The following is a 20,360-nucleotide window of genomic DNA, read 5'->3' as shown; positions in this document are numbered from 1 at the left end:
TTTGACATATATAGTCTTCATCTGAAAGTAGATTGGACGATTTCTCTATTTTCTATGTAAAAATGTATAACCGAAATAAAAGGAGTACCAGGTGGACATTATAACCGTTACCAAAAAACATAGCTTCACTAACAGACATGTTTAAACAAACCAAGAACTAAATTGTTCAGAGTCGAAGTATTTTGGGAATTTTGGATCCTCCATGCTCTTCAACTTTCTATTTGTTTGGCTTTATAAATATTTTGATATGAGCATCCCTGATAAGTCTTATGTAGACGAAACGCGTGTCTGGCGTACTAAATTATAATCCTGTTACCTGTGATAACTTTTTCCATAGTCAAAATAACTAAAATTTTATCAGTAAAATACTTAATGACAATGAAAATGTTCAAAACCAAATGAAATAGGTCAAACGGTTGGAGAGTGAAATTTGTCCTAAAACACTGAAAACAATGTAGCTGTGTCGAAAAGAAATCAATATTATGAAAGGGCGCATATACATGTACATGTATAAGATTTTGATTGATTTTTGAACATTCAGTACAAAATTAAAGATGAAGTTAGGTCTGTTTTGTAGGGTTCTTATATCAACCCAATTATCAAACAGTTACAAACTACATCGAGTAATTTAAAATCGAACAAGATTAGTAGAGGTATTGATATTCATTCGCATATGGTCGATTTCTGTCCGACGAAGCTCATTTTTTTAAAAACGGAACACATTTCTTAATATATATCATGACGATTTTAAGTGCATGTCAATATTTTGACGATTTATTATCGCGATAACTATAATGACTAGTCTTCGTAACTGACATTGACATGTTTGTTCTGCACAAATACCATAAAACCACATTAAACTAAATTCATTTAAAACTGTAATAGTTATGAGACTGTGCGTGATGTTCGGTTTGCTTGACTTTAGATGAATTCTATGGGGAAGAATATAGACAGTACCAACAACGTCCGAGTGTTTTTGGCAATCACATGGAAAACAAAATTGATATATCAAACCCGTATCTTGTACATTATATGGTGTTTTTTTTTCTTTCATGGTAATCATATACATTTAAAACAAATTGTTTTTATATCATGCCCTCAAGTTTAATCTTTCCGTACTCCCCACTTTTAAGTCATTCAAAATTTATTTTCCAGTTGTTCACATTCAAATTCTTATCCGAGACATTAATCCGGCTATACTTCGTCGACTTCAGTCCTTTTGTGCAAATTTCTACTTTAAGATATATCATTTGCTGCAATGTAATTCTATATTCTATTCGTTCTGCGTGTTTTTCAATCTTTTCAGTTTTATCCCAAGACACTATTTTTTTGGAAGTTGTAAGTTAAATTGGGTTGTATACTTCGAAAAGTCATTTTTCACTTTTCCTGAGCTGCATGAATGTAATGTAATTATAGAATATTTTCCAGTTTGGATGGATATACAAGATACAGATATCTGACAATGATATGATATTCTGCTGGTTATTTTTTTTGTTCATTACATACAATGGAATGTTCCTCATAATGACGGCATTATTGTTACAGTTAACAAAAGTAAAGTAGAAAAATGAATAACTACTTGGTGGTCAAAAACATCATGAACGATAATATTTGATATTTGTATTTATTACCAACATATGACTGATAACTCGTTGTGCAGAAACGGAGGTCAAATAATAGAACAGTGATCTGACAAATCTTATGGTATGCAGATCTAATTTGCATACTTCAGGTATCGGTAAAAACTCCTTACTTCAGGTATCGGTAAAAACTCATTAAAGATTTTATTACACCAATAGACGCGTCTCGTCTACATAGGCGTAGTGTATGTTGCATGAATTGAATCCGTTAAAGTGGGACAAACACATAGTTGCAAAGCGTTCAAACACTAAACATGATGAGCCAATTTAGGTTAGAACATCTATATAAAAATAAGAAAATGTGGTTTGCCTCGACATAGAAAAACTGTAGTGTTTTGAAATTCGATTTTTACATTTCATGAACTGTAAATTACCGAGAGGTTTAATCATAAATTCAAGATAGCATATGTACAGTAATTCTGATTACTGGTTAGGTGATGTCCTTGGTGAGAAAACATCAATAAACAGTGGCATAAACCCACTGTTCGTCAACAAAAATACCAGGCTAAAAATTAAATACGCCAGACAACATATTGGTAACTCGTCAGTGGCGCTCGAATCGGAACAGTTGCAAAGGACACCAAGTTGACAAGAATCATAAATATTAATAACCAAAAAAGTGTGCATTCTACTAAGGTAATGTTTGCCTTGAGAAAAGTAACCTTACCATAGTTTCGAACTATTTGAAAATCTAATGAAATCTAATACTATACAAATGAAAAAGCGCCAAAATTAGACCTGGGCTTGTGAAATATAGGGGACGAAATTCAACCATCGGTGGTTTCAAGTTATTTTTTTGTCAAAATTACCAGGCTTATATTTTTTTATTACATCAAACATATGTATTGTTTACATAATACACATATATTGTTTAAATACTTGTCCTACGTCTTTTGTTTACTTCATTATCTCGACAAATGAACCTCACTTTGTCATTTGTTTGTAATTATCATTGATCACATATATTGCACGAATAAAGACCAAACTATATGAACACGGAAACGAAAGAAAAGGAGCCAACCAAGCATAGTATGGTAGATTTATAATATCAACGACATGATGACAAATGATACAGTTAATCTGAAATGCCATAATGTTATTCATGTTAACTTGAATGAAATGGTGAGCAATAGTATGATAGTGTCTAGACGATTGCAAGCAGGATATTTATCATCTTTACCCTAAATAAAAATGTAAATGCTATGTTATCCAGCACAAAGTCTATCGTCGATCTATGGGATATTATCTATTGAACGCAAATTACATAATATATGATGGTAAACACAGACTAAGATGGGTCATTTTGCGACTATTTCTTATGATATTTTTTTTAATATCGGACAAGTACTTTTACAGATAATAATCTTTGTGACAAGCCAATAGTTCCGAATTCATCAATATAGATTGCTTAAAGAGTATGATGGTAATGGGCTTATTTGCTCATGATTCATTTCACAAGATAAAAGCCTTGTCTAAAATTAACAAGATCACTGCCACAAGTTACACTTTGGGATAATGGTAGAACTACGTAACAATTCTGAACATAAAATCAAGTATTTATAAGTTATATAATTCGCTACTGGCCCCTACGGATTTATAGAGAGTGAGTAAAATCCGTAGAGGGTAAGTCAAATGCCTAGTATCCTATTGATTTACTAATCCTATAATAAGTACCAAGAAAGTTCATTTCAGTTTAAAGTCATAATTTTGTCTATAAACATCAACAGTAGCATGGTATGAATACCATAATATAAGTGTCGGTATTTTACGTATTCTGATTTTCATTATAATGGTTTATAAGATGTTAAATACATTTCTAGTTGTAAAGATGGTTTAGTTTTGTTGAAAAAAGAATTTGACATATGATTAACCATAAGGTTATCGTAAATAATCTTTCATCAAATCGACTAAGTGTTACAAGGATCATATATATGACTAGTTATAACCTATTACTAGTAGGTGACGTCATCAGCTGATTACGTAAAGCTTTTGTCTGCAGAAATGACGTAGATTATATCATAATGTTCGATTTAATCAATTTAAGTGTGATTTAATCGCCGAAAGTGCTGTAAAGTCGCTTGTCTAATCAGATCATAACAAGTAGAAACCATTTGTTTTGATTGGTATAGAATTGTTTGAAATCATTTCGTTAGTCTCTTAAGACTCTTTTAAGTTGTTGTTTTCTTCTGATCTGTTATCTTTTAATACTACTGTATCATTTAAATCACTTTTTAGTAGCCGTGTTAATTTAGTTACTGGAAGACAACATATATAATATTGCAACCTTGCTTTTTGAATCATTTTTCGTTATATAAGTCAATCTCCAACCAATGTTATTCATTGAAAAAATTCATGGAACACGTCATTTCAGAAATTCAAGTTCGACGACACATTGAGTGTTTATTTCTAGGAAAATAAATGATGAAGTGGTAATTCATTTTTTCTGTACAAATGTTCTTATTTCAGGACATTTTATTACAAAACTTAATTCTGTTTATGATATAGTATATTCCCTCTTTCATGTGCCCTGCTACGACATTTAAAAAAAATACTGATGTTTGGAAGATAAAATGAACATTTAAATGTCTGGAACGGATGTATTGTCTCTTTTTCTTTTTGAAACCAAATCAATCAATAGATTACCATTGACAGAAAGGCAAACGAACTGGAGAACGACTTACAGTACTAAAATTACTACTAAGCCTGTCAAGGAGGCAGACCATGCACTTGTTGTAGTTCATGCGATTCCCGTAGATTTTACTTTTGTTCTACCTTGATTGAAATCTTCTTAATTGATTTATGAGATTTGAACATCGTTAAACTATTGTTGCCTCTAATCTATGCATTATCTACATCCATATATGTTCACGTGTACTGTATGGTTAGTTATCTACATCTATATATGTTCACGTGTACTGTATGGTTAGTTATCTACATCTATATATGTTCACGTGTACTGTATGGTTAGTGGTGATTTAGTTGACCAGTGGCGATTTTAAATACGTTAGGTGCATGGAGTTTACGTATTGATGTAAAGTTTTATGTACTACAATGCATGATAACATGTATTTTAAAAATCGCTGTGTTTGATTGATTCACAAACTTGAAAAAGACTAAAACGATACTCCGGCTAGACTAATCGACATGTGAACAAGAGATAATACTAAGATATCACAATAAAGTTGACTTAACAAGTCCAAAAGTGGGAGATACAGTTATTGAATATTTTCCTACAAACAAAAAAAATCTGTTCGAAATAAATTCGTTTGAATCGTCAGAAATACTTCTTTCCTTAGTCCAACCTGTTCTCATTTTATAGAAGCAGTCAAAATTCTACCCTTTACCCCGGCTTAATTTAAAATGTGTTTTTGTCAGAAATATACATAAGCAATCAATGCTGCCAGTAACCAAATAGCAATCAATCAATCAATAAATATATAAATCTCATGAAAATAGGCGTTATAGTTTATTTATATCGAATTCTTTTTACTTTGAAATAACAATGTTCACATGTTTCTCTTGTTAACTGTTTCCTTAAGCCTTGAAAACAATTAGAATGCAACTAAAAGGAGAAATACTGATAAACTCTGGGATATCCAATACAGAAAGTCGCGATCAACGAGGATACTTAAAGCTTAAAACCCTATTAAGTACACCGATTGGAAACGGAAATCTTCATTCGACATAAACAATATTGTGAAATGTATCCTTGCTTTTATTTGTCTACCTGCATCATTTTCAACCTACAAAATCTAGCAGTAATACGGTTTTCAACGAATTGGGAGTGATATCAAAATCATCAATTTTTTAGTACATTGGGGACCTTCAGTTTTGTATATTCCTCAGAGTTTAGTATTTTTGAGATTTTTTTTTTTTTGTAACTTATGTTTTATTTTAGATCTTTTTTAATTTAGATTCAATTGCATTTATTGAACAAAGTTATGTAATCATTCATCTTATCTAAATTTATGATCAGATCTTTGAAATCATATCTTTGAGTAACCAATAATAATTGAACTGAAAAATATTGTTTTGATATTTTATATGTTTTTAAATCAACCATTTCATAAAGTGAAGGAGATATCAATATGACTGTTTTATGTTTTACTATACGACCTCAATACTGTATGCATGGACGTTAATAATATAACCAATGATTGAATTGAACCGACATAAACATGAAATATGTTTTAGTTATTGAAAGTTGCTGCCTTTGTACTAAAATTAATAAAATACACACAGTCAAAAATCCTGAATTAATGAATATTTAAATTCATCTCATGTGAGATAAAATAAAATTCCTGAAACAAATTCATTTATCTAAACATACAGTTTTTCTAATGCTTCAATCAAATGAAATCAAGTCCAATGATTTTTTTTTCCTCCGTGGCAGAATCACAACATTTATTTAGAACAAATATCAAGATACAAAATGTATACAAAAGCAATATCTTTTATCTAAAAATGTAATTTATCTGTTTTGAACATGTTGAAATTGAGCAGTTTCTCTTTATTCATTAGTGGTTCGAAGATAATTGTTATAAGTAAATTTCATACAAATAGTCATTAGATGTCAACAATTCACATAAGGAGACCGTGGACAATTTCGATTGATTTTACAGTATATCTTGATCTTCAGATCATTATTTTTGTCTGTCAAATTTCACCAATCTTCTACACTTTTGAAGCTATAAAACAATCATTTAGATTGTATTTCTAAATGTTTTAAATTTTGAAATGGTCATGCCGATCAAATTGATTAGATCATAGACATATGTCTCTGGTTGAATGACAGAAATGTATTTAAGAAACTAAAATAACCATTTGTGTCAAGTTATATAAATTGCCTCTGAGTCAGTTTGTTTTAGAAACCAGAATGTCAAAAAACAGTCGTATAACAGCAATGACAATCTTGGTCATGTAACTTATTTGTAGATTTTCTTTTGATTATCATTTTGTTCTGTTTATCTCTTCTATCCATCTATATCAAAACTTTATAGTTAAAATACAATAATCAAAAACGTTTAAATTGAGAGGATTTGTCTCTTCAGTGAAATAACTGCTATAAACTGTGAAATGATAAGATTCCTTTTTGCTTTATTTTTCAATCGTGTTAGCAATTTGTAGATCTACTATTGCTGATAACTGTGAAAAAGTTTTTGGGAAACCACAAAATAAGCATGCACTAAAAAACTTTGTTTAAATATTTGATATCTTTTTAAATTAACCATTTTATAAAGTGAAGGGGATAGCAATATAATTGTAACTGTTTTATTATACAACCTCAATACTGTGTGCATAGCCGTTAATGTTATAACCAATAAATGAAATGAACCGATATCAACATGAAATATGTTTTAGTTTATAAACAAAAAATTATAAAACACACACAGAAAAATGCTGAATCAATAAATATTTATTTTCATCTCCACTGCAATGAAGACGACAAAGTTCGGAAACAAAATTGTGTATCTAGATCTACAGTTTTTTTTCTTATGCTTCAATCAAATAAAATCAAATCCAATGATATGTTGTTGTTTTTTCGTGGCAAAATCACAACATTTTTTTTTTATATATCAGGATACACAATGTAAACAGAATCTTCAATTCTTATCTGTTGTGGTCAAGGTCAAATGGTCCTCACTTTTAAGGAAGCATCGCAATAATAACGACCAATCCAATGATTTTGATCTAAAATTGTAGTAAATCTGTTTTGATATTGAGCAGATTCTCTTTATCCATTAGTAGTTCCAAGATAATAATAAAATAATGAGTAAAGGTTCAAACAAACAGTCATTAAATGGCAACAACTCCAATAAGGAGACACTGGACAATTTCGATTGATTTTACAGTATATCGTGACGTTCCGATCATTATTTTTATCTGCTCGATTTTCAAAATCTTCTCCACTTCTCAATGTATAAGTGAAATCATTTTCATTTTATCTGTCAAATTGATTGAATGACCGAAATGTATTTCACAAACTATAATCTCCTAACAAATTACCATTTTGTCGAGTTTAATAAATTGTCGCAGTAGTTTTAGAAAGAAGAATGCAAATAATTGGTAAAACAGTCCTTTAACAGCAATGACAGTCTTGTTCCTGTAACTAACTTGTAGATCTTCATTTGATTATATGTTTCTGTTTATTGCTTTCGAAGTTATGACATTATGGCTTTTGAACACCGATATACTGCTGTTGTCTTTATCTATCCATCTATAGTTATAGTTTAAAAGTCAATACTCAAAATCGCTTAAATTGAGAAGATTGCCTCTTCAGTGAAATAACTGCTATAAATTGAGAAATGATTAGAATCCTCTTGTGTATTGTTTTTCAATAGCTTTAGCAATTTATAGATCTTCGATTGCTGATAAATTTGCATACTGCATTTTTCTTGTTTTTATTTCATGTTTTGGCAAAACAAGCAAAGAACATCGATATGAGTTTTTGTATATAAATTTGTTTATGGTTATGCAATGACTTCTATAGAGTTGTCTAATACTGTTTTTTAGAAACATATTCAAGTAAATCAGTAAATTGGGAATATTTTCCATTACTTTAAGATCTAAAAGAAAATGTTATGATAACGGAAAACAATCTTGGCATTTTAGTCAGTCGGTAGGCGGGAACTTTATATACTATATACTGCGAAAACAATTCTGGGTGATTTTGTTGACAATTGGTTCAAAATGATGATGGACGGTAAAGGACATCTGTTATAGCCTTCATGACCCACTTGAACGTCTGGAGATTGAAAATTAAAACTCATTTCGAATGCAAAAAAAAAATAAGACAAACAATTCTTTCATTCAAGTTCTGATTTTCCAAAATGACCATTGAATGACTTTTGTTGTTGATTTACTGACTCGTTTACATATGCCAAAAGTTTACTGATCAACATTAATATTTAAACTTATAAATCCAAAAGTAGAGGTAGCAGTTACTTTAAAGTAACTACGCACAAAGTGTTATTCATATGTAGTATACATCATTGGCGTCTGAGGATAACGTTTGTTTTACGTAACCGAAAGACAGGAACATCACTTTCAAGTTGAATTCAAACACAAATGTTAGAAATCTCTTCTTTAAATGAGATCAGATAACCATACCATGTCTAGACAGACTCTACATCATCAGAAAACAGTTCTGTCTAATGTCAACTTTTAATATCTCTATACCAGACGTACTTATACAGTTGTTTTATATCCCCTTATTATTATTTACTTTTTAGTCGCACCATAGTAATTTTCCTTTGGCACTGTTAATAATTTTGTATAAGTAATGTAAGTGTTTCTTCCAGTTCCAATATATGTAGCTGTAAATGACTTAACTAAGATGTAACTATTGATTTCCGGTTTTTTTAAACTGTGGATTGAGCTAAATGATATAAGAGATTTCTGAAGCACGAATGTAGAAAATACAACTAGTTTATACAATTTCAAAAGTTTTTTATAAGTATTTTGTAGATTGTACTTGTATCCATTCAAACCAAATAAGGTCTTTAATATTTTTACTTGCTATTGGTTAATAACAACAATAACTGATGAGACAAGATCGTGCCTAATAATTGTTAAATTGTTAGTCATTGAATTTATGCTGTGCTTTATGCCATTGTCCCAGGACACATTATTTATGTGTATATCCACGCCAGAAGCCTGCAAGTTTATGGTTGTGGTTAGATGCTGTTTCGCATATTTGTTATCCGTTTATTTTAAATATTTAGTCATACTGAGTAGATATAGAAAGATGTGGTATGAGTGCCAATGAGACAACTCCCCATTAAAAGAGGCATTTATAGCTTACTATATTGTGTGATATTTTCCTTGTTTAAGGATGTAAGGTTATCAATAGTTATGTTATTAACATCCACGTACTTTTGTCTCTGGTGAACAGGTCTCTTATTGGCAATTATTTCACATTTGTTTATTATTACATGTATAAGAAAAAACAACTAAGCGTCATTTGCAAGTTACCTTGCTACTTTGGTGTCGGGAACTGATTTAGTGTCCCTTTTAATTTCTTCTTCAAGTTCCTGTTCAAGGTGGTCGATTTGTGACTTGGCTTCTCCATTGGAATATGCTTTGGCAAATGTAAGTGAACCAGCTGCTAGTTTCTGCAAGAGAAAGATAAATGTCATTAAATTTCATTCGACGAATGTTTATTTGAACGCTAAAATTCTTTGTTTAAAACACAAATGATATATTTTCATTTAATTCTCTTGGAATTCCTTCGTATTTGATAACTCTTCTTTTCAACCACTCTACACTAATGTGTGTGTCCCCACCCCCACAAAAAAAATATATGAATAAGACGATAAATTCGTCCATTAAAAGTGCACATAAGAACACCAACAAAATAAATAAACATACACAATAGAACTATACCTGAACAGATTTAAACATAGTTCCAGGCATTCCAGTATATCAAACTTCACAAGGCGAAAATGTGTCAAATAAAATTTCTTCAAATATTCGTAACTATAATAGAGCTAATAACCAATCTTAATGTTCCGACTACAACAGACAAATACATCACAATACTAAGACAATCAAATTCCATCGTATGCTCTATCTTATGTTTATATATTGAATACTAGTTTTAAAAATGACATCGTATTATGCAATTTTGATTTAGAGGATCGAATGCTTCCCACCTCCCACCAAAACGGGCAGCAGAATGTTAATTTATTTGTCAACTTTGCCTCTTGGGTACTAGTTTCATCACTTCGCAACGTTAAATGCCGTAAACACGTCATTGCCGTAATTGAAATTTTCCATTGTTATGAGAAATTATATATAAATGGTCAATAATTAACTGACTAAGTCTGTTGAGAAATTAATTATATGAGAAGTAGGTCGAGGTCAACAAGGTCATTTTATGTTGGGGAGAATTACTGTATAAGATATGCATGTGCCCCGGATGTTGATGTTGTGACGTTATTCCGTACTAAATGATACGATCCAACCTACAATGCAGTAGCATACAAAACAGAAATAGTATTCCTATACGTACGTAACTATATTGTGGCATGCCGACCGTACAAGGGCTGTATAGCCAGTCAAGGTTGTTAAAAACTTACATCATCGTCGCTTGAAACAATTACTTAGTTGTCAAAAAAAATTGAATAAAAAAAGATGGTAAATGCACATGAAGTCCATGTCCATAAAAATAGACATAATAATACGATAGCAAACTGCGATGATACATTGTGCAAAAAAATCAACTGCAATGCATAGCTGAGTAAAGTAATGAAATGAGATTTTGTTTGAATAAATAAATTCATTCATAATTTATTCACAAGTTGCACAAACACAAAAATAAAACAAAAAACAACGATCCACTACGAAAATAGATATCTTCGCGAAGATACAAGATTATTCATAAAGAAAAAAACCTTATATTTTTTTTCTTTTAGATAAATGAATGTTTGCCTAACAGACAAACATATTTCATTTCACAATTTTCCGAACACGTTGTCATCATTTGTAACGTGTTTGACTTGGTTTATAAAGTTTTACTTGATTATGTTTGCCATAAGTCAATGATACAGCAACTTAAGAGTGCTATAAAACCAAAAATATTTTGAAGTTAAAAATCAATTGTATCGAATACACAAGTGCCTATATCATTATTCTATTTGGTTTCTTCTTTTTTCATTCGTTTTGCATTGATTCATTTCTTGATATGTTGGTTATGTTTCTTTGTTTGTTTTCATTATTCTTCAAATGTGTTCAAGGACACAACCGTGCAGATCTTCAGGAACAAATATATCAGGATTGACGCCATAAGTAAGGTTATAAACCACAACATACCGTTTAATAACAAACCTACATTGTATATTAATATAATAAATCACGAGGGTGACCGTTATATATGTCAATGAAAGGGAAACTCGTACTTTAGTAAATGAACCTTTGGATGTAAACTCTTAATTTTGTGATTAATTTATTTTGTAACAACTTCAATATAGATTTTAGATGTAACATTTCTTTAAATAGAAAATGTCATTTTCTTTAGCTTTTAATTAAACTTAACCCATTTGTCTACGAAAAGAACAGTGTTTGGCTCAACAATATATAAATTGCTAACTTCTAACCGCATTAATAGTCTAACAATTGACAAGCAAATGCTATTTTATTACAATTCTTACTGTATTTCATTTGATCTAATTCGGTAACAACGAGGTCTTATCAAGATAACATTTAATTCACTTAGATGTATCGATCATCGAACAATGAATGAAGTTACTGGCAACTAAGGTGAGCCTGTCCCCTTGTACGCCCTGCTGTCAAATACTAGTCAAATAATTCACACAAAGTCAATTACAATATTTGTATATCGACTTGACTGCACTCCTAGTTCAAACAGAAAGATGCTTTAGTCTATATGTCAGACTATTTGTCCGGTACACATGGTCACTTTACGTTATTAATTCATTAAATTGACGAACGTATATACGATGACCAGTGTGACTAAGCTTCACTTGATCAACCTCATTGGTAGCATATTTTGTGTTCTTATGACTGTACAAGACAGACAAATGTTATGTCCAAAAAATAAACAAAAGGGTTGGAAGGCGGAAAATAAGGCATAACAATAGGAATTTAAATTGATACTCTTAATGTTAGTAACTTTCCAAAATTCAGAGACATAGAATTTCCATAAACAGGTAGTACCTAGGTATCTTAGCAATGTTATTTCAGACAAAGTACTGGTCAATGATCAGAATTTAGATTCTGGACAGACACAATTCATACATTAATTCACTAAAAACTGAAGTCGGAGAATGGCAGACTGCAATACCGTGATTAGAACAATACAGGCAAACAAAACAAACAAAAATTATACATTCAATTAACAGTCAACCAAACACTTCAAAAAGTGCAAAATAATCTTATTGTTTTGAACAGCGGTATACTACTGTTGCCTTTATTTATTGGTAATAAACTATACTTCTGATTTATTATCTTTCAATTATCCTAAAAACCATAACATGAATGCTTTACATGTACAAACTAGACTACTCTCGTGAATGTTTTAGCATAAGGATTCCTAGCTGTGTCGTTGGAAAAATATTTGGTGATTTACTTTGTCCCATTTTTGAAAACTATGAATATGTTTCAACAGTCATCACAATACCTGTAAGTAACCTGTACACAATCGGTGCAAATGAAAAAATCAAATCGGCGCAAATGAAAGATCGAAAATTTTCAAAATCGGCGCAAATGTCATACGCCCATGGCTTTATCAGTTTCTCTTTGACTTTTGAGTACCTCCTGCCTCTGGTTTCATTTGACGGCAGAATCGGATATGTTTATCCCTTAAATGATGAAAAACTTGAAGAATAATTATGTATTTATATATGGTTGTGTTTGGGCTCAATTCTAATGGATCTATCTAAGGCGTTCGATTGTCTCCCTCACGATCTTCTACTGCTTAAGCTTGAGGCATATGGTCTTTCAACTTCCTCATTAAAACTGATTAAAAATTACTTATCTAACAGGAAACAATGTGTTCGAGTTGGCTCTAGTCTGAGCAATTGGCAAAACATATATAAAGGAGTACCACAAGGTTCTATTCTAGGTCCTATACTGTTTAACATCTTCATTAATGACATATTTCACTTTACAACTATGCTGATGACAACACATTATCTTATGCAAATAGAGATATAGACACCGTTATCTCCACACTTGAAAAAGACAGTTTGGCTCTGATAGAATGGTTTTCTTCCAATCAAATGAAGGCAAACCCTGAAAAATTTCAAGCTTTGGCAATTGGCAAAAAAACAATGGGCAAAAACATTACATTTGATCTAGCAGGTAACAAAATAAAATGTGAAAAAGAGGTCAAGCTATTAGGCATCACCATTGACTTTGAACTAAATTTCAACACGCATATATCAAACATCTGCAAAAAAGCATCCAGACAACTAAATGTTTTAAAATGACTTGGCAAATACTTAAACAAACTTGGAAAACTAACAATATATCACTCCTTTATTATGTCAAACTTTAATTTCTGCTCATTGTCCTGGCATTTCTGCAGCGCGGACAACACTACAAAAATTTAAAAAGTACAAGAAAGAGCACTTCGCTTCATTTACCAGGATCACAATAGCACATATGAAGACTTACTTTTAAAATAAAAAATGCCATCACTTAAGACGCCTAAGAACCATGGCAATAGAGGTCTTTAGAACAGTCAATCATGAAAATCCAGTGTACCTCCATGACCTTATAAATATTAAAAAAACAAAATATCTTTCAGATACCAAAATGTAGCTGAAATACTTGACGTAAGAAGAACAAGGTATGGCTTGAAATCTTTCAGATATTCTGCTGCCAAACTATGGAATGAGTTGCCAAACCACTTTAGAACTTAAACATCTTTTACCCAATTCAAGAGTCTAATAAACTCATGGAATGGCAACTCATACCATTGCAATGCATGTGCTTAGTTTTATTTATTTTATGTTACAGCTTGAAATATAGTGCTGCTTTTTGTGAATGTTTGCTTAGCTTTTTATAATTTGTGAATGCTGTGCTTTTAGTGCTTATTTTTGTGCATGTATATAATATATAGTATTTAAATAGTGCATGAAATGTATGTTCTATGTCTTTTATGTTTTAATATTTGTATTGTGTATGTTTGTTATGTAAATGTATGCATTTGTCGGTTATAAAAGCTCAGAGAGCTTATGTGTATTTGTTATGTAACATGCCGACTATAAATAAAGCTTTGAATTGAATTGGTAACCTTGGTTTAAAAATAATTATCTTCAGTGCATTTAGGGGTTCAATCATAACAATTGAATTAATATTCCTCACATGAAATACATATTTTGATAAACAGTCCCACGAGTCTCCCTACTGCAGTATTATTTAATTATTTCATCAATGAAAATCATTGACAACTTACTTGAGTTTCACATGTTATAGTTTAATAGAAATAAATGCCTGTCAACATGCTTAGAATGATTAGTTTTATTCATTTAGTTCGAATAACAGATTTTCTCTCGTGGTTTCAAATTTACAAAATAATTATAACAGATGCATCATATTTATCGTTGATCTTACAAAAGATACAAAAGTTAGGTTATCGTCAATTTTTAACGTTTATTGTCTCGCTATGTTCTAGTGGTATCGATTTCGCTTCGAAAAAGGGGGGGGGGGGGTTGAACCCTGTCAGCTCAATCCACAGACTTCACAATCGATAGTTTGCTTCTTGTCAGCCATATACTTTAATTTAGACTGGAATATTAATAGATTAAAAAAAATAACCTGTCTACCTTAAATCAAAACTCCCACGTGCACTATACATAAAAATGTACTGTCTAAAAAGCAACGAGTTTAAAAATAACCTATATCAAACCTATTGCAATAAATTTAGACATTAAACAAAAAAAGAACTGAAACATCAAGTTCTGATTTGTACCTGGACGAACACCAAACAAGTTTCATACAATAAGACCATTTTATCCACACTTATACGTCAATCGTTATTTTACAAATGGGGATTGTTTCTGTTGAATGAAGCCGTATCACTATGCGTGTATTACGAAGATTGTGTTTAATGCAGAGAGATCAGACGTAAGGTAGGGCTACGTAATTATGTTCATAGAATATATGAAAGAAACTGGGAATATATGAAAGAAACTGAGAATATATAAAAGGGACAAAGCGACAAAGAGCAGAAAACAGTTCAATGTAAGCAATGGGTCGTCACTGCAAAGTGCAAACTTTGCACCCGTAATCGAGCTTCAACTGGCCCCTAAACTATAATGTATTAAGTCTGAATGGTTGTTTCCATAAGAAAAAGGTTACAATCACCATTACGGATTGGTTCAGTTACCTGGAGAGTTGGGAACAACTGCTCCAGAGTCATATTTAAAGTACAATACAAAAAGTAAAATCACAAAAATAGCTCCGAGGAAAATTCAAAACAGAAAGTCGCTAATCAAATGGCAAAATCAAAAGCTCAAACACATAATCAAATGGCAAAATCAAAAGCTCAAACACATCAAACGAATGGATAACAACTGTCATATTCCTGACTTGGTACAAGTATTTTCTATGGTTTTAAACCTAGCTAAACCTGTCACTGATAAATGATAAATCTGAAGTTGAAAACAATTGTCTAACGACGAGGAACTACATCATTGCGAAGGGTGTGACATAATTAAGTACCATATGCATTTACTTGATCGAAAAAAATGTTTGTAATTGTAAATTTATTAAAAAAATACTGTCCTTACGGAATAACTATAATCATCAAAATTGACAAATAATTATAACTTGATTGATTAATAAGTATATATATTTTATATATGTGTTCTACATTATCTGTATACAAATCTGTCACCATCTGACGTAAAAAAAGTAATGGTCACGGTTTATATGAAAATATGATAATGACGATATAAGATAAATGAATGTGTAAGTTAGTTCAAGAAAACCCTAGCCACTCAGCACAGTAGAGTGAATAATTTTCTTCTAGTGTTTCATTGTTATCTGTCAATATCTGAGTTTAATACAATTGATTTCAGTTTAAACATTGTACAAAGGCTTGTCATTCCGTGATTAATCTTAGAATCCTTGAACTTAATGCATAAACAAGTGTTATTACGAATTCCAATTATAAGGCAGATTATCAACAGAATAATAAAGACACTCATATCAACTTAGAATTATAGTATTCCATTTTGTTTAAAGTATTTACTTCGAACGCAGAGTAGTAATTGTTTACCCCAGTGCTGTGCACTTAATATCTAGACAAGAATATTTACTATGAAAAACACGGAGGAATATAATAAAATTATAAACGCAAATTCAATTGTTGAAGGCAAATTGCGAAAGCTTTATATTCTACAGAGCTTGTAATACACATATAGGGAAGTGTTCTCTAATTTACGTCCTTCCGCTTTATAACGAAAGCTCTCGTGTCGGGTCTTAATTCAACTTAGACGTTTTTACTAGAGAAAGTTTCAACTCTTTAATATATATAAATCAACTCTCTAATAGTTCTTCAAGACGACGGACCATTCCAATCTTCTTGTAATTATTTCAAACCAGAACCATCTTCCGATACAATTGAGAATGGAAACGGGGAATGTGTAAGAGACAACAGCAGATAACAGCCGAATTCACAAATGGGTCTTTAGTTTAGTCTTAGGTGCATGATTTTTTTTTTATTAGTTGTTAGTGGCTTTGAACTAGCTGTCAGATAACTGCGAGTACTCTCAGATCTGTTCATTGCGTCTTTTTGTGTCGGGATGTATAAGTACCCGGCCACGTCTACTTGAATTTTTGTCCATCTGATGAGTTAAGCCTTTTTCAACTGATTTTTATAGTTCGTTCTTATGTTGTACTGTTATACCACTGTCCCAGGTTAGGGGAGGGTTTGGATCCCGCTAACATGTTTAACCCCGCCACATTATTTATGTATGTGCCTGTCCCAAGTCAGGAGCCTGTAATTCAGTGGTTGTCGTTTGTTTATGTGTTACATATTTGTTTTTCGTTCATTTTTTTACATAAATAAGGCCGTTAGTTTTCTCGTTTGAATTGTTTTACATTGTCTTATCGGGGTCTATTATAGCTGACTATGCGGTATGGGCTTTGCTCATTGTTGAAGGCCGTACGGTGACCTATAGTTGTTAATGTCTGTGTCATTTTGGTCTTTTGTGGATAGTTGTGTCATTGGCAATCATACCACATCTTCTTTTTTATACTTTATACTTATACACAGCGAGAAAATCCCGCATCCGGAGGCGGTCTTTAGCTGTTCCCTAACAAAAATGTGTACTAGTTCGTTGAAAATGAACATCATACTAAACTCTAATATATAAATGAACTAAAATTCAAAAACATACAAGACTTGCAAAGACCAGAGTCTCCTGAATTGGGACGGGCACGAGAATGTGGAAAAGTTAAACATGCTCTATTTCCTATTGTTAATTTTCCCTTTTTAGACGGTGATGTGCCTTTGGTTCCATCATACGGTGTTTATATATCCCAACTTGTTCGGTATGCCCGTGTGTGTTCTGATGTCATAGATTTTAACGAACGTAATCAATGCAGCACTGGGAAATTATTGTGTCAGGGATATCGATACCATAAATTACTTAAAACTTTTACTAAATTCTTTCATAGACACAAAGATTTGATTAGTACATTTGGCTGTAACCTGTAGAAAACTTATTAAAAATGGTATTTCACATCCTAAATTTTAAGGTAATATTGTATCTGAAGCGAGGAAATCACTATGTGATCCATGTAAACTCATCGAACCTTTAAACAAACTTATAAGAAAGGATTATCGTACCAATGTTGTAAAATTTTAGATCTCTGAATATAGTTTACATTGGCACTAATATCGATTTTGTCATTAGCAAATTAAAACATAACTAAATTGTATCTTCTTTTGAGGCGGGATGTATAGAGACACACACACGTTAATTTTTATCTCTAAAGAAGTCGCTCCTCACTATCCTACTACCTGTCGATACATTTATTTTTCGCATTGCACAAGTCATGTCTTCTCTGACTGTTCATGCCGTCTAATAACTAACTCCCTGGGATGTGTTTTAGTTGATTTTAGACTCTGATGCATGATTTTTTTTTATTATTAATTGTTTTTGGCTTTTAACTAGCTGTCAGTAACTGCGAGTACTCTCAAATCGTATTTTCTTGTTAATTCGACCTGTTGATACTTTTAATAATGTTTTTTGTTAATTTATATTAATATGGATCTTGTCTATATACCAGCTTTGATTATTTGGAATAACTACCAATTTTCACTTCTTCGTACTACATTCTCCTTAAATCTGTACAGGGAAGTTTTAGCTGCTCTAATTGTATAGTTTTATTGTTGATATTCACCCCAATTTGTATCTAGTGTTGAATTATGTATTTCATATGACATAACTTTCTTGGTATTCCTAATTATTGGAAGAATTTTATACACATAAGTGGTATACCTAAAATGACAAAGTTATTTTTCATTTACCTGTAGATATTATAAAAAACGTTTTTTTTCTAAAGTGATTATTTTCGAAGGGTTAGATATTTCGCGATGGTGTTTTGCCATGGCTTTGTTTGGACTTTTTTTGATATTTTATCGTGTGGTTTTCTATGTTGTGATGTTATGCTATTGTTTCAAAAAAAGGGAGAAGGTTTGATACCATTAAAACGTTTAATCCCGCTGCAAATGTTTGCACCTGTCCTAAGTCAGGAATCTGATGTACAGTAGTTGTCGTTTGTTTCGTTTCTCGTTTTTTTATATAGATTAGACCGTTGGTTTTCCGTTTGAATGGTTTTACACTAGTAATTTTGGGGCACTTTATAGCTTTTTGTTCGGTGTGAGCCAAGGCTCCGTGTTGAAGGCCGTACATTGACCTATAATGGTTTACTTTTATAAATTGTTATTTGGATGGAGATTTGTCTTATTGGCACTCACACCACATCTTCCTATATCTATTTTGAGATCTCAACCCTCCCCCTATACCTCTAGCTGTACTTGAATTTCAAAGTTTAATCTCTACTAAAATTCACTTTGTTACAATTCAATGTGTTTTACAATTTTATGGATTATAATAAAAAGATGACCTTATATCAAATGCATGCATTTACAGGTCTAAAACATAGGTGTTGTTTTGTTTTTTTTTGGAAGAATTTGGCATATTTCCGGTGTTTAGCCATAAATATACGGTAAGGAAATTATAAATCAGATTCAAAATTTTATTTTTTGGTAAAACTTCTTCCTTTTTTACTAAATTGATTTTCCAAAGAAGATGAAAACTTTTATTTTCTTTATATTAAAACTAATAAAACTAGTATAAGTTTAAATAGTGCATTAATTTGCTTCGCGTTTGCAATTAAGGTAATGGTTTTGGTCAGTTTATTTTGAAGTTCAGTATAAAAGAAGAACGCAGCATGAATGATTAAGGTACTTCAGGAACTTATTATTCATCCAAATCGAGGTTAATTACTGTCACTCGGAAACAGGAAAAAGTTCTATTGTCGCATGGTTTGATAAAATGTGTTGCCAAACTAAACTTTGTAATGCTTTCTAAGACGTTTACCGTGATTAATAAAAGCCAGAGTAAATCGTTTGCAGTGCTGACAATTTTAACTTAACGGTCCTTTACGAGTTCACTGCTTTCGGCCTTATTTACTGAAAAATTAAGAAGCACACAAAAAAATCGTTGACTAAGATATTTTATTATTATAATGAATGGAATACAAAATACAAAATTTTTGAAACAAAACCTTTTTCAAAGTATGATTTCCTTGATTCCGCACAATGATGTATCATTTATTTTATTGTAAAACTTGAAAGAGGGCTAGTTAAAACCGACATTCAAAATAAAATACAATTTATTACAAATATAAGTCTTTGATTGTGATTGATTGATTGATTGATTGATTGATTGATTGATTGATTGATTTATTTATTGATTGATTGATTTATGACAAATAACAAATATTGCATTCAAATGAAGGACATGAAGAAATAAAAAAAAATCCATTATAGGTTGATTCTGAAAGGTGGGAAGAGCAGACGAATAAGAGGATTATTTATTGGCCAGATAAAGGATACTGGATAAGAGATATTCTAACTGGCCAACAAACATTCCTACGTATCCTTTGTGAGCAGTTTGTTGTATTTATCTAGCTAAATACTTGGTATTCTCACAATACGAGGCATCAGAATAAACA

General features: G+C 31.4%; 1 protein-coding gene across 1 annotated transcript in view; it reads right to left on the bottom strand.

Annotated features, from left to right (window-relative positions):
* The window catches only part of LOC139481557 (uncharacterized), a 42,257-nt gene that overhangs the window by 12,653 nt on the left and 9,244 nt on the right, over positions 1-20,360 (bottom strand). Inside the window, exon 2 of the mRNA XM_071264974.1 lies at positions 9,615-9,754. Within this exon, the coding sequence (XP_071121075.1) occupies positions 9,615-9,754 (140 nt within the window). The remainder of the gene's footprint in view (positions 1-9,614; positions 9,755-20,360) is intronic.

The sequence above is a fragment of the Mytilus edulis genome, chromosome 7, assembly GCF_963676685.1.
Source record: "Mytilus edulis chromosome 7, xbMytEdul2.2, whole genome shotgun sequence".
In the NCBI taxonomy this organism is placed as follows: domain Eukaryota; kingdom Metazoa; phylum Mollusca; class Bivalvia; order Mytilida; family Mytilidae; genus Mytilus; species Mytilus edulis.
The sequence above is the reverse complement of the archived record's forward strand: the minus strand, read 5'-3'. Positions and strand labels throughout refer to the sequence as shown.